Genomic DNA, 12,891 nt, shown 5'->3' on the forward strand with positions numbered 1-12,891 from the left:
GAACAGCACATAATTAAGTACTTTCAGCTCTACCCAGAGGGGTGGGCCAGGAAAAGCACGTGGCTGTGTAAGTCAAGAGACTTCTGTGTTCAGTGAACTGTGGGATTGTTCCCTGTTATATAAATGGGACCAGAGAGGTGAAGTCTGGTTTGCTTTCTCTCACCTATCAGTTTTTATGCAGCATAGCTTTGGGCAAGCTGGAAACATCTGTCTGCAGAATGACTATGGAAGTGGAGGAGCTTTATAGAGAGTGGAGGGTGGGTGCCTAGTTCCATGAATGACCTGCCCAGCAGGAGACTGGCCCCTGCCAGCCTGTGACGCCTGGGCCATGTGCTGGTCACACACACAGGGGTGTGAGGGAAAACTGACAGGACAGAGCCTGGGACAGCACACAGCAGGGACAAGTGTGGCATTCACATTCTCAGAAAAAATCCCTTCACCCCAGCCTGGGACAGCACACAGCACAAGCTGTGTGGACAAGCACAGCAGGGACAAGTGTGGCATTCACATTCTCAGAAAAAATCCCTTCACCCAGGATTTTTCTCCTGGGAAGCTGAGAAGCCTCAGAGAAAAGGGAAACAATTCTTATTTGTTTCTCCTCTGTTTTGCTCATCTGGAATGTGTTTGGAGATTGTTTACCCACAGGTGGTTGTTTTATTGGTTTCATGTGAATTGTTTTGACTCTTTGGCCAACCAGGGCCAAGATGTGTCGAGACTCTGGAAAGAGTCACAAGTTTTCATTAGCATTTTCTTTTTAGCATTCAGTAAGTATCCTTTCTGTATTCTTTAGTATAGTATTCTTTAATATAATATAGTATAATAAAGTAATAAATTAGCCTTCTGAGAACATGGGGTCAGATGAATCATTCCTGCCCTAACTGGGACATTCCCTGCAAATACAATAGACAAGATGCCTGGGAAGCTGTTGGCTCCCACTTGGAAGGGCTTAGGGAACAGCTGCTGTTCTGCAAAGCACGGCCCCTGGCATGTGAAAATAGGAGGATACACTTCATCCAGTTAGGAGAGATGCATGCTCCGTGCTCTAACTGGCAATGCATGTCTACATCACAGCTTAAAGCTCTCCTCAATGCTGCCCCCTCTCTCTTTAACCAGACTCTGGCTTTCTTCTTCTCTCAGGCACTAAGACAAGGCCAATGACTTCACCACAAGGTCTGTCTCAGCCTGCTGTGACTTCACCACTCTTCGAGATGAAGTCAGTCAGTTACAGTATCATAGCACCTGACAGTATTATCTTATTAGCATAGGGAGCCAGGGAGTCACTAAGAAGGGTAGAGCACTGATAGAGATAATTTAATCCTTGTTTTTATTCAGTACACCTGGCTGCAAAAGGATAAAAGCAACTATGATAAAAATAAGAATTAATCTACCAGATGTTTTCCTCTTTGGTGAACATCACAGATCAGAATTCAGCTGCTATATTAAAAGGCCAGTAATTGCTTTGGAGAATCACCACAGGATATTTCAGAACAACTGAACAGACACAGGAGTGTCACAGTTAATGAATACTGTGCAGTTTTCCCCAAAGATTCTGTTGGGATTGTGTTGTGCTTACAAAGGTAAGTTTTGATCTCCAGTTTAAGCTGTGCTGCCTTGTGCTTTTTTTTATTTTTTTTTTCCTAGAAGCACAGATGTTCCTTGTGTTCTTACACACCTGTGCTCAGGCTCAAAGCACAAGGTTATGGACAAGCACTACATGCACACCAGGGCAGGCAAAAATCAAAAAGCTGCCATTTTAACCTTACTGTGCAGGGCTGATGGCTGCTCTCAATTTAAAAATGTTTACTTTGGAGAGGAAAAAACTGAGCAGGAGTAGTATGTTAGGCAGAATTTTACAGTACATGGTGTGTAAGCCTGACCTGGAAACGATACAGATATGAAAACTGATTTTGCATTAGATAGAGTTGCTCTGCAAAATCCAACCAGTTTAAGAGTAAGGATTATCTGCATGAGGAAGGAGGCTCAGCCTCTTTCAAGCATCATACATCAATCAGAGAAAATTCACAATGGTTAATCTTGGAGAATCTCTTATCTCCAGCACCAGGGCAACTAGAATTGTAGAAAAAAGCTTAATGGAATTTTTATATATGTGTCCATCTGCCATCATTTTCTAGCAACTCAGCTACAAGGAGAAATACAGGGACATAATTGAAAGTATCTTATTTGTACACTGTTGTTTTTAATAAAAGGCAATACAAAAGGTGATGAGAGAAGGAGAGGCCATTCATGTAAGGCCTTAGACATAGTTAAATGTTACTTTAAAAGCATAGGAGAGAACAAAGATCTGCCTTTACTGAGCAATGTAGTCTGTTTTCCAACGCTAGAACAAAAAGGTAACCTAGATTTTTGCAGTGTTTATATCCTTGGATCAAAAGGTGCCCGTGTACACAGGGAAGGACTCATGACTCACTCTTCATGCAAGTTTCAGTTCTGAAGGCCCTTTGTGCCAGTTCATCACTTTTTTGAAACAGAGAAAATTATCAAAAAGTCATAGAAGATCCTGGAAGGGACCCTCCAAGGAATCACTGAGTTCAGCTCCTGGCCCTACACAGAACAGCCCTAAAATCACCCCATGTGCCTGAGAACATGCTCAAGAAAACCTAATTCACACACATGTTTGGATAAAAGGCTTTTTTTTTTAAAGGGGTTTTTTAAGATGGTGAGACAAAGTTGGTATTAGGGCCTGCTGTGTATAGGAAGGTGGTGATACATATTGTTCTTCTGGGCACCCATTAATCTGTGGTAAGTACCTTAAACAGAGGGTGTTAACCCACTCTGCCAAGGCATTCAACTCCCTAAATAAAGATGGAGAATGTCACCTCCTTCCTCTCAACTCTTAAAGCTGCACCTCCTTGCAAGAGATCCAAGGAGAACGCAATACTGTGTACACTCCACATGCTGGGGTGGGGTTTTTTGGCTCTGGAAGCAGCCAGGACTCACCCCTAGCAGGTTTCTGGGCACGTAGCCTTCCTTGTCATTGAGCCGTGCCCACCACCACTCGATCTCCTCCTCATCCTCGCGGCGCAGGATTGTCATGCAGTCTCCTTCCTTCATGGACAGCTCATCGTCGTTCTGAGCCTCATAATCCCACAGCCCATAAATCACTCCTTTGTTCATGATCCCCATCTTCTCCTGCACTCCTGCAACATTGCAAAAACACAGCGGCTCAGCTGAGAAGAAAATATATAAATAAAAAGGACAACAGGAGGTAAGAGTCCTTTATTCTTGCTGGAAGACGGTCCAGGAAAAAAAATCCCAAAATTCCTACCTACTTGGCACCACATTGCCCACTCAGAATTGGCCCTGGAAGAAGTGGCTTTGTAAAGTTACTTACAGCAGACAGATTCCTTCCTTAAACATGCTCAAAAAACACAAGGCAAATGGGGAGAGCAGCACTGACTGATAAAAGGTTATATTTTTGTGTCTACGCTTTCTAGACCTAAGTGATAAGCAAGAAACACTTTCTGTACTCTTAGTGCAATAGACATCTCCTTCTGTCACAGAGAGATAGCAATACCTACTTGGCTTGACCACCACTGTCATTTTGATGCTTGTGCTGTCATTTGCCACCTGGGTCATTTTATTTCAGAACTTCAAAGCAAGTTGCATCTCAGCCCTGTACCTGAGAGATTTGCCTGCTACTCTGCAGCTGCTTTTGCTTAACTCAGCAATTCTTAATTTCTGACACTATTTTTATTTTCTTTTTTCTTGTTTTAAACACTGCCTTCAGAAACACAAGTCTGTTAAATTATTTCTGGACCAAGGTGTTTTATTACCACCTACATCTGCTAAAGGAAACATCTTCTTAAATCAAGTTCTTCACTTCTGCACACCAGCTCAGCACATAACATTAAATTACTTCCAGTGCATGATAAGCTCTGCTCAGAGAAACTCTTCCCTTGCTTTGCATTTGGTATAATTAGAGGTTTGGTTTTGCACCCAGGCAAGGGAAGATTAAGCATTGGGCATCAAAGTAGAGAAAGAAGATTCACACAATGCATGTGGTGCCCTAAAGGGGTATTTGTAGTCACACCAGGGTTGTGGGGCAAACAAAGCCAGCACAGGCATTCCATTTAAGAAAGTGAAAATTTCCGTACTTCAGCAGCATCAGACCCATGATTTAATTAATGCTAGAAGATGATTGCTTTTATTTAAACCTACCTGTACTTCTACTTGATATTGGACATCATTTGCAACAAAAAAGATTAGGTGAATCAACAAATTACACCAGGGTTTATTAGCTCAATAATGAGTTTAGAGGGCCAGGTTTTAGTGCAGTTCTGGAAACAGATACACATTCCCAAACTTCTTTTACAGAAGCAGTTTTAGGCAGGGAATAATTACTTACAGTAACTACAGGCAAGCAGAACCAGTCTTAGCAATAGGACTAACTTCTGATGAAACAATAAGGAACTTTGGTAGCTGAACAGCCAATACCATCAAGAGACTGAAACTACTGAAACTATCTGGAAAAACTGGCCAAATTTAATAGGTCAAAGCCTTACAGTCCTTTCACAGCCCATCAAAAAGTATCTCACAAGATCACAAGAAGATCCCAAACTCAACAAAAAACAGAGTATCAAGTGAAAACATTGCATGGCAGATCATAAAAAACCCCACGAACAAAAAGAATGGATTTCTTCATGCTGTATATAATGAGACCATGGACCTCCCTTCCACAGGATCCTATGGGCAGTTTATCTGAATCTAAGAATTAGAGAAATCCCTGAAAGAAATCCCTCAAGAGCTGGTCAACACAAATATACCATCTCTTAATTCATGTCTGAGTTAAAACCAGGTTAAAATATTAGACAAGTATTTTTTATCTAATCCTGCAATCTTCCTTGGGTATTTGGTGTTGACGACCTCCCTCTGAGTCTGGATACAAAACCAAATGGAATTTTGCTTAGCCTACAAATTTTGATGCCAGTTAAAAAGGCTTCCTCCTTTACAGAGAAAACTATATATCTGGCACCAAAGACACAGTTTTCAAGCTTAGTGAGGACAGCTGGACAGACTGTTTTGAAATTTCCTGGCTTAGGAGCAGCTTAGAGAAACTCAGCTCTCGGCTGTGCCACAAAAGCAGAAAGGCAGTTTTACAGCTTTTTCTGCTGAGTTACATTGCTGTTACTCTAACCTCTTGCAGAGAGATGACACACCAGCTGGTGTGTGCCTAGGGGACATGAGCTACATACAAAACAGAGAAAAGTAATTTAAAACCTCATTACACACAAAACATACAGTAAAGTAATGTAAAACCTCATTGACTAATACTCTTCACACCCTAGGGGGAATTCGTTTTCTCCATTCAAAGATAGTATCTCTGTAGCCTTACTATTTGAATAAAATCTAAACTTAATATGGGATTTCTTTTTAAATGTAAGTGAAGAAAAAAGTCAGGAAGGTAAAGTCAAATTCAGTGCTTAGTAAAATCCACCAAGGAAGGAACTTGGCAATACCTTTTCTGGTTCTAAGGTGCACATTAGGAAATACTCTTTTCAAGACACCAGGAAACAGCTATGAACTGCCTACTGACATATCCATACCACTTTTGTCCTCATGTAAAGAAGTTCTTATGTGGCAAGATTCACCTAATTGGTGTATCTGAAGCACATGCTTAAGTCAAAGCTTTTAATATAAAGAAACCTTTTGTTACTCAGCTCTCCTCCACAGGGTGAGTATTACGAAGTTAATCTCCATGGAACTCAGGAAGCTGGTGAAGCTGGTAAAATCTTCCCTCTTTCCAAGAGGAACCTTTGGCACAGGCACCTAACCTGAGTGTGCAACTCACCCCTCCTCATGCACAAACGAAGTGAGAGGTGGCAGGGGAGCCCCTGGCATGCTGCAAGGCTCAAGATGGCACTCACCATACAGGAACTGGGAGCACTGTGTGTAGCCTTCCTCCATCTCCTCGCACTTGTCCGCAGCCGTCTGCATGTCGCTGTAGGTCATGGCAAACACAGCTGCCCCCGACTCCACCAGGAACTTGCACACCTGCACATTATTGCAGGAGGCTGCACAGTGCAGAGGGGTCCTGCAAGGTAAGCACAAGCAAGAAGTGATGGCACTTCACTCTCAGTGCTCACAGAGTGCTGACAGAGCCCTGGGAGCAAACAGCATCCTGCAGCCTGCAGGACCTGAGCACTCAGCCCTGCCCTGCTGAGGGCTGCCCAGCACGGCACCTCACTCAGCACGTCAAGAGCAATCACTTTTCACAGGTAACAGGAGCTACTGAGAGCTGCTTGAGCCCCAAAGCTAAGTCTCCATACAGATCTCCAGTTATTCTACCTTTCTGTAATCCATTACTGTGGAAACCCAGGGCACAGAGAATATTTCTCTGTCTGCTCTGGGGTGTCCTGACCCCCAGGGGAGCACTGACTTTGACCCTCATTCATGGAGAAAGTTTCCTAGACTTCAAGATAGACTAGAATCCACAAATGTGTGAAATAGATTATACATAGTAGTGTAGGTGTATCACTTGAGAAATTTAGGTTTTGGGATTTTTAGTATGTTGTGGATGGAAGTAAGATGGAGGCACAGGGTGTTGTCCTGGGTTTCTTCTTCATGGGTTCGAGTGGCATTTTGTAATTGGGCAGAAAAGTCCACATTGTGGGCTTCCAGGGATCAGCTATTGGGTTAAAAGGGAAAATAATCTAGGTGTCAGTTCTTAATTGGATAGTTTAGTCTTAAAAGACCTCGTAACAAGAGATTGTTGGTCATTTTGTGCCTTGCTGCTGAACTCATGGTTGTGAGACTGTTTTACTGATAAGAAATAATAAACACTTGAGTCTGAACATGAAACTACCATCTCCAGTGCCTTCAACCCAGACCCAGAGAAACTGACAACTGGTACCAACACACATTACATTTTAGGAACATTCATTAAGGCACTAAAAATTCAACAATTAATCAATATTGAAAACCCACTCAGAAATCTTCCTGACATCATGCCTCTTACAATCTAGATAATTACTTCAAGATTTGACTTTGTGACAAGTGCATGTAATTGTGATAACCCCTCAGGTGGAGGGAGCACAAGCATCTTTATCCAGTTTTAGGCCTCAAGCACTTCTGTTATAGGCAGAAATAACAGTAAAATCACTACCCCCTGCACCAGCCTTCCATAAATAATCTCCCTAGTTATTTGTAAAAAGGATTTGTAACACATTATCAGTTGCAAGCCTTGTTTGAAGGTTATGGTTTTCCACCTTATTTTGGTTTCAAGTTGGCTGATTATTGGACAAAGGACTGGGGAGAGTTTGCAGGGCTAGATACTGCCCAGAGCACAGGTAAGTTATAGGTTATCTCACAGAGGATATCGGGAATTTCAGCATAAGGCTCATTATAAGCTGTCTTCAATATCTCAAAGAAACACAGCAATTTCCTGACAAATGTGTCCAGCACTACAGTGGTTTTTTCATACAGGGAATATTGCTTTAATTTCCCTATTTTCCCATCTGCACAGTCCCATATAATGCCCCACAGAGTAAGGCACTAAAAATTCAACAATTAATCAATATTGAAAACCCACTCAGAAATCTTCCTGACATCATGCCTCTTACAATCTAGATAATTACTTCAAGATTTGACTTTGTGACAAGTGCATGTAATTGTGATAACCCCTCAGGTGGAGGGAGCACAAGCATCTTTATCCAGTTTTAGGCCTCAAGCACTTCTGTTATAGGCAGAAATAACAGTAAAATCACTACCCCCTGCACCAGCCTTCCATAAATAATCTCCCTAGTTATTTGTAAAAAGGATTTGTAACACATTATCAGTTGCAAGCCTTGTTTGAAGGTTATGGTTTTCCACCTTATTTTGGTTTCAAGTTGGCTGATTATTGGACAAAGGACTGGGGAGAGTTTGCAGGGCTAGATACTGCCCAGAGCACAGGTAAGTTATAGGTTATCTCACAGAGGATATCGGGAATTTCAGCATAAGGCTCATTATAAGCTGTCTTCAATATCTCAAAGAAACACAGCAATTTCCTGACAAATGTGTCCAGCCCTACAATGTTTTTTTCATACAGGGAATATTGATTTAATTTCCCTATTTTCCCATCTGCACAGTCCCATATAATGCCCCACAGAGAACTGCTGCTGCTCTGCTTTGAAAAGAAAAGTCATTACCAGCTCCACAGGAGAAAAGCAACGGACATTCTGAGGGACCTGCAGTACCTCCCAAGTCATGACTCTGGTGGAGAACATCCATAAGGAAGCACTTAATGAAAGCCTTACCATCCATCACTGTCTGCAGCATTCACGTTCACCCCAAACTGCACCAGGAACTTCACAATTTCCGTGTGCCCAGCACACACAGCGTTGTGCAGAGCAGTAATTCCTTCATCATTGGGCATGCTAGGATCTTCCACCTGGCCAGCCAGAAAGGAACAATCACGTTCAGGTGAAACTCTCTGGAATAAACATCTCTTCTCATACAAAAATCAGTTTATTCTGTATTAATCAGTATTATTCTGAAATATGAATTTGTGACATATTTCTAGGAAGGACACGAGCAAGACTACATTCACTATCAACTGTGCACCAAGATCCATATTTAAGCTTGCAGTCTCCCTTTAACAGTGTGGTTCAGAGAAACAGGATCTTGATAACTTACTAAAAGTACTTTCAGTAGATTTCTGATATATGTTTATTTAACTGTGAGCAAAGTTCACATGGATTTTGCCTACCAAATTATCTGATAACATGCCAGACAGGGAATGAAACACCCTATGAAAAAATGAGAAAAAAGTGTCCTGCAAATCTATTGTCCTGATGCTAAAAATCCACGGTGGATTTAACACACTTAAAATCAGCCTCCAAGTATGATCACTTGGAACCTGTTAGGATTTAATCTCCTCAAGATCTAGGTTCTGCATAGTCCAGAAAAACTATGACTTCCCAGTTTCAACCAGGATTGAAATTCCTTTTCTTACAAATTAGCATTTGTACCTCATAAATTATTCTCTGCACAAGGTCAAACTCCCCCTCCAAAGATGAATCCAGAAGCAATGCCAAGGGATTGAACTTCACTCTCATTCCATGGCCAATCCTTTCAGAGCCAGTCTTACGCAAGTTCGTCCTCTTCCCCTGTGAAAAGGTAACACAAGTTACAGACACCTTTTTTCCTGGAAAGATGATGAATGCAAAATTGGTTATTTGGGAATGACAGCAGAAATGATCAACTAGAAAAGTGTTTAATAGGAAATTTATAGTCATTTTTACCAATGCCCAAACACACTGGGAATATATTAGGTTAACCATGTTACAAAAGATCTCTGCCTTTATCTCTGGACAAGGTCATTATTCAACTCTCATACAGAAGTTACCTTGATCAAACAAAGCAGCGAAACGACCAAAGATGAGGAAAATATGCAATTTTTTTTTTTTTTGTTTTTGGACAATTCAGGAAAAGATGCAATTTTTTTTTGGTTTTTGGACAATTTTACCATTAACTCTCATAGCTGCTAGACAAACCAAGCAGCACACTCCACAAACTACACTAATGTAAGTGCTGATCTGAAGTTCTAACATTTTTGTAAGTATACCAGAGATTAGCAGGAGCAAACAGTGACAGAAAATGGTTTTGGAAAAATACAGAACCAAGTGTAGAATTGCTTTAGATGCTCCCATTGATTCCCAAGTATTTCTATAGCTGAGTTTGTACCCACTCCTTTAGGGAACATGCTCGCATTAGCTCAGCGCTCGCCCAGCTGCCTGGGCAGCAGCAATAAGACTATTCACGAGGGTATGTAAATTTCTGACAGATGTCCAGGCAAAGATGAATAGAACTGACTCATATTCTGCAAGAGCAGGCATGTGGAGATAAGATATTTAAGTAGAGATTCCCATAAAATGCTCTTCTGCTTGTAGATTTGTATGTAATATCAAAAGTAGAGGCTTTTCCAAGAGCGAGCCTGGCAGAACAACCCACGGATTTAAATATGAAATCAAGAAGTTGGGCTGGTTTCTTCTCATCATTGCAGAATTACTACAAAACCAAGCAGAAGTGAGTTCTCACAATTCAGGAAATTCTACCACTCAAATTTCCTTGTAAAAGGGAGCAAGAACAAAATCTTAAAAGCATGAACACACGAAATGTCTACTCCATGCACAAATTACAAGGTTAAAAAGCACATTTAAATGTTTTAACTCCGCTGCACTGAACTGATAGAGGGAAAAACCACTTTCATGTATCAGGTTAAGAAAACTGTTATCAAAACTCTACTCTTGACAGGTTTTTAAAGAAAGTCTTTGAGAAGCCAAAAACATTAAGCGTTTTTGTTCTGCAACAGTGAGATAACATCATACCTCACACAGATACAAACCTGCAAAACAAAATAGTAAAAATGCCGCCTCCTCCCAGCCCCAAAAGACTCTGTTTTGATGCAACTTGAGAGTAGACTGATGGTAAATCAGATTTCAAAGAAATTCAGGAAACATTCAGTAGAAGAAGTACAAACAGCTGATATCTACAAATGAGTTTTTTAGATAGAAACTAAAGAAGTCTGTTCCTACATATTTTTCAAGAAAGGCACTTTCAGATAAATAAATGCAATCCAGGATTAAGAAAATTAGTCCCCAGCTCATATTAGCAATAGTGGGAAATGCTTGTGAAATCTGTACCTGTACCTCGAGGGGAAAAAAAAAATCAGCTTTAATTTTCTTAAAAAGGAAGTAAAACCTCAGTGTAAGCAGACTTCTAGAAGGAAGGATTCTTTACAGCTCTGTAGAGTTTAACTATTTGGGTATTCCATTTGAACCTTTTCATTATGTCATTAATTCTAGGGATAAGAGAGACTTTTCATGTCTGGAGATAAGAGCATCACACAAATAGAACAGATACTAACAGAGAGACTTCTAGACTGCGTGACTGTTCTCCCACATCTGCTTGAGCTCTGCAACACAATGCACAGGGTTTATGGCAGCACTTGAGATGATTTATTGACAGGGCACCCCAGTTGTAAGCTAATACTTACAGGAGGCAAGGAAAACTGCCCAGTAACTTCAGGAGGCCTCATATTGAATGAGTCCTCTCCCAAACTCTCTGGTTCCCCTGATGGATAGGGAGGTGGTGGGTATGGAGGATATTCTTCCATGTACACCTCCAGTGGCAGTGGAGCTTCTAGGTTTGGCTCTTCTGCTTTGGGCTGCGTGAGTTCATCGCTGTCTGACACAGCTTCAGGCACAGGGTCCAAAGGTACAGGGGGAAGAGCAGCTTCACTCTGCTCTGCTGCTGTGCTTTCTGTCTCCTCAGCAATAGCTGCTTCTGGCATGGAAGCAGCCGTTTCTTTTTCCGTCTCCGTGCTTAGGTAAGGGTTTGGGATTTCCACTGGGCTTTCAGGACTGGCAGCTGATGCCGCCTGTTTGGAGGGATGCGAGGGAGCTGAGATAGTCTCCATTGCAGCCAGAGTGGTCCTCTGATAGAGCAGCTTCTGGATGTTGGGGCCATTAGGCCCCTCAGGCTCAGTGATAGAGCTGCGCTTCTTCAGCGGCCTGGGCGCGTTGGACAGCTTCTTGCGCAGCGCCTCCAGGTCGGCGTCGCTCTGGTTGCGGTAGGGGTTGGACAGGAAGGGCAGCAGCTTGGTGGGGCTCAGGGGACGGGGGATCCTCTCTGGTTCATGGTTCTCATGAGCAGAGGCTGCTGTTTCCATCTCAGGCTCTGGGCTGCCTGGCTTGCCCTGGAGGTTGGAGTAGATGTTCTCTGTCTGTGGCAGCTGGTTTGGCACCCCAGCTCCTGCCATCACGGGTTTGCCATACACTGTGGAGCAGTTCAGAGAGGGGTCAGGGAAAAATGTTTGAGTATTTGATCAAGAGAACAACAACAAAGAAAGGTGATTCAGGCTGTGTATTCTTTACGTAGAGCAAAGAAGCAGAACACAAAAAACTGAACAGAACTGATCTGGTAACCAGATCTACCATTATTTATCTTGCAAACCCAAGACACACATCCTGCACTTCTTGTTAACGCTCTTACACAGCATGGAAAATCCACCCAAGATTCTTACAGCTGCCCCCACACACTTAACTCCCCTGAAGAACAGCTTCATACCCACAGACCAGGTGGAAAGAACATCCATCTAACGTTTATCAGACAGAAGAGAGGGAGAGAATCACATACTTACCACTTGGGAAGTGTGGTCCTCTGGTCTGTGCCCTTGTCAAAGCACTCTGCACTGCCTGCTGGAAGTTCTTCCCAGGAGTCTGCTGCTGGGTGTACATGCTGTAAATGGAACTTGCAGCCACAGTCTGAGGCTTTCGAAATGGTGGCAGCGAAGTCTCTTTGGATGGCTGAGGAGTAAAAGGTCTCACAGCTGCTGCTGGGGGACTCTCCTGTTTGGAGGAAGGAAGAATTTGATCCTGGCTAGAGGAAGAACCTGCAGGAGGTACTGAAATTCTTTGCTGTATCTGCTGAGAAGGATGAGAAGGCTGCTGTGCCACTGGTTTTTGCTTGTTCCCCACAGCTGCAATAGCCAAAGGCAGCTTCTGCAGGTTTCCATCCAGCTTTGTATCAGCAGGTTGAAGGTGACTGGCTTGACCAAAGTAAGGCAAGTTTATCTGTTTTGGTTTGGTGGGGACAGGTGGTGGCACCTTGGTTACATTTTTATTGGTTGTCTGAAAGACAAAAAAAAATCATTAAGATAAAACAGTAAAACATGATTTAGGAGTTCTGCTATGAAGGACCAAAGAGCCTCAAAATACGACACAGTATCTTAGGTCTACTACTGCTGTAATAAGGTTTACAACATCACTGAAACCAGGAAGAAACTGCTTGAAACATTTTGTCACCACTTATGTTTTCAAATACTTTGAGCATATTCTCTTTAATTCTTCTGTAACAGCTATGTTTAAAACAAGAGCAATGACAGGGCAC

The 12,891-nt window shown here is 42.3% G+C and overlaps 1 protein-coding gene across 4 annotated transcripts in view; it reads right to left on the reverse strand.

Annotated features, from left to right (window-relative positions):
• TP53BP2 (tumor protein p53 binding protein 2) overlaps nucleotides 1-12,891 on the reverse strand; it is a 54,257-nt gene that overhangs the window by 1,215 nt on the left and 40,151 nt on the right. For all 4 annotated transcript variants that reach the window (XM_041474047.1, XM_041474046.1, XM_041474049.1 and 1 more), the window contains 6 exons: nucleotides 12,143-12,632; nucleotides 10,997-11,778; nucleotides 8,970-9,107; nucleotides 8,256-8,389; nucleotides 5,886-6,052; nucleotides 2,959-3,158 (listed from right to left, as the gene is read on the reverse strand). In XM_041474047.1, coding sequence (XP_041329981.1) covers nucleotides 2,959-3,158; nucleotides 5,886-6,052; nucleotides 8,256-8,389; nucleotides 8,970-9,107; nucleotides 10,997-11,778; nucleotides 12,143-12,632 — 1,911 coding nt within the window. The remainder of the gene's footprint in view (nucleotides 1-2,958; nucleotides 3,159-5,885; nucleotides 6,053-8,255; nucleotides 8,390-8,969; nucleotides 9,108-10,996; nucleotides 11,779-12,142; nucleotides 12,633-12,891) is intronic.

Source organism: Pyrgilauda ruficollis, unplaced genomic scaffold, assembly GCF_017590135.1.
Source record: "Pyrgilauda ruficollis isolate IOZ18807 unplaced genomic scaffold, ASM1759013v1 scaffold31, whole genome shotgun sequence".
NCBI lineage: Eukaryota > Metazoa > Chordata > Aves > Passeriformes > Passeridae > Pyrgilauda > Pyrgilauda ruficollis.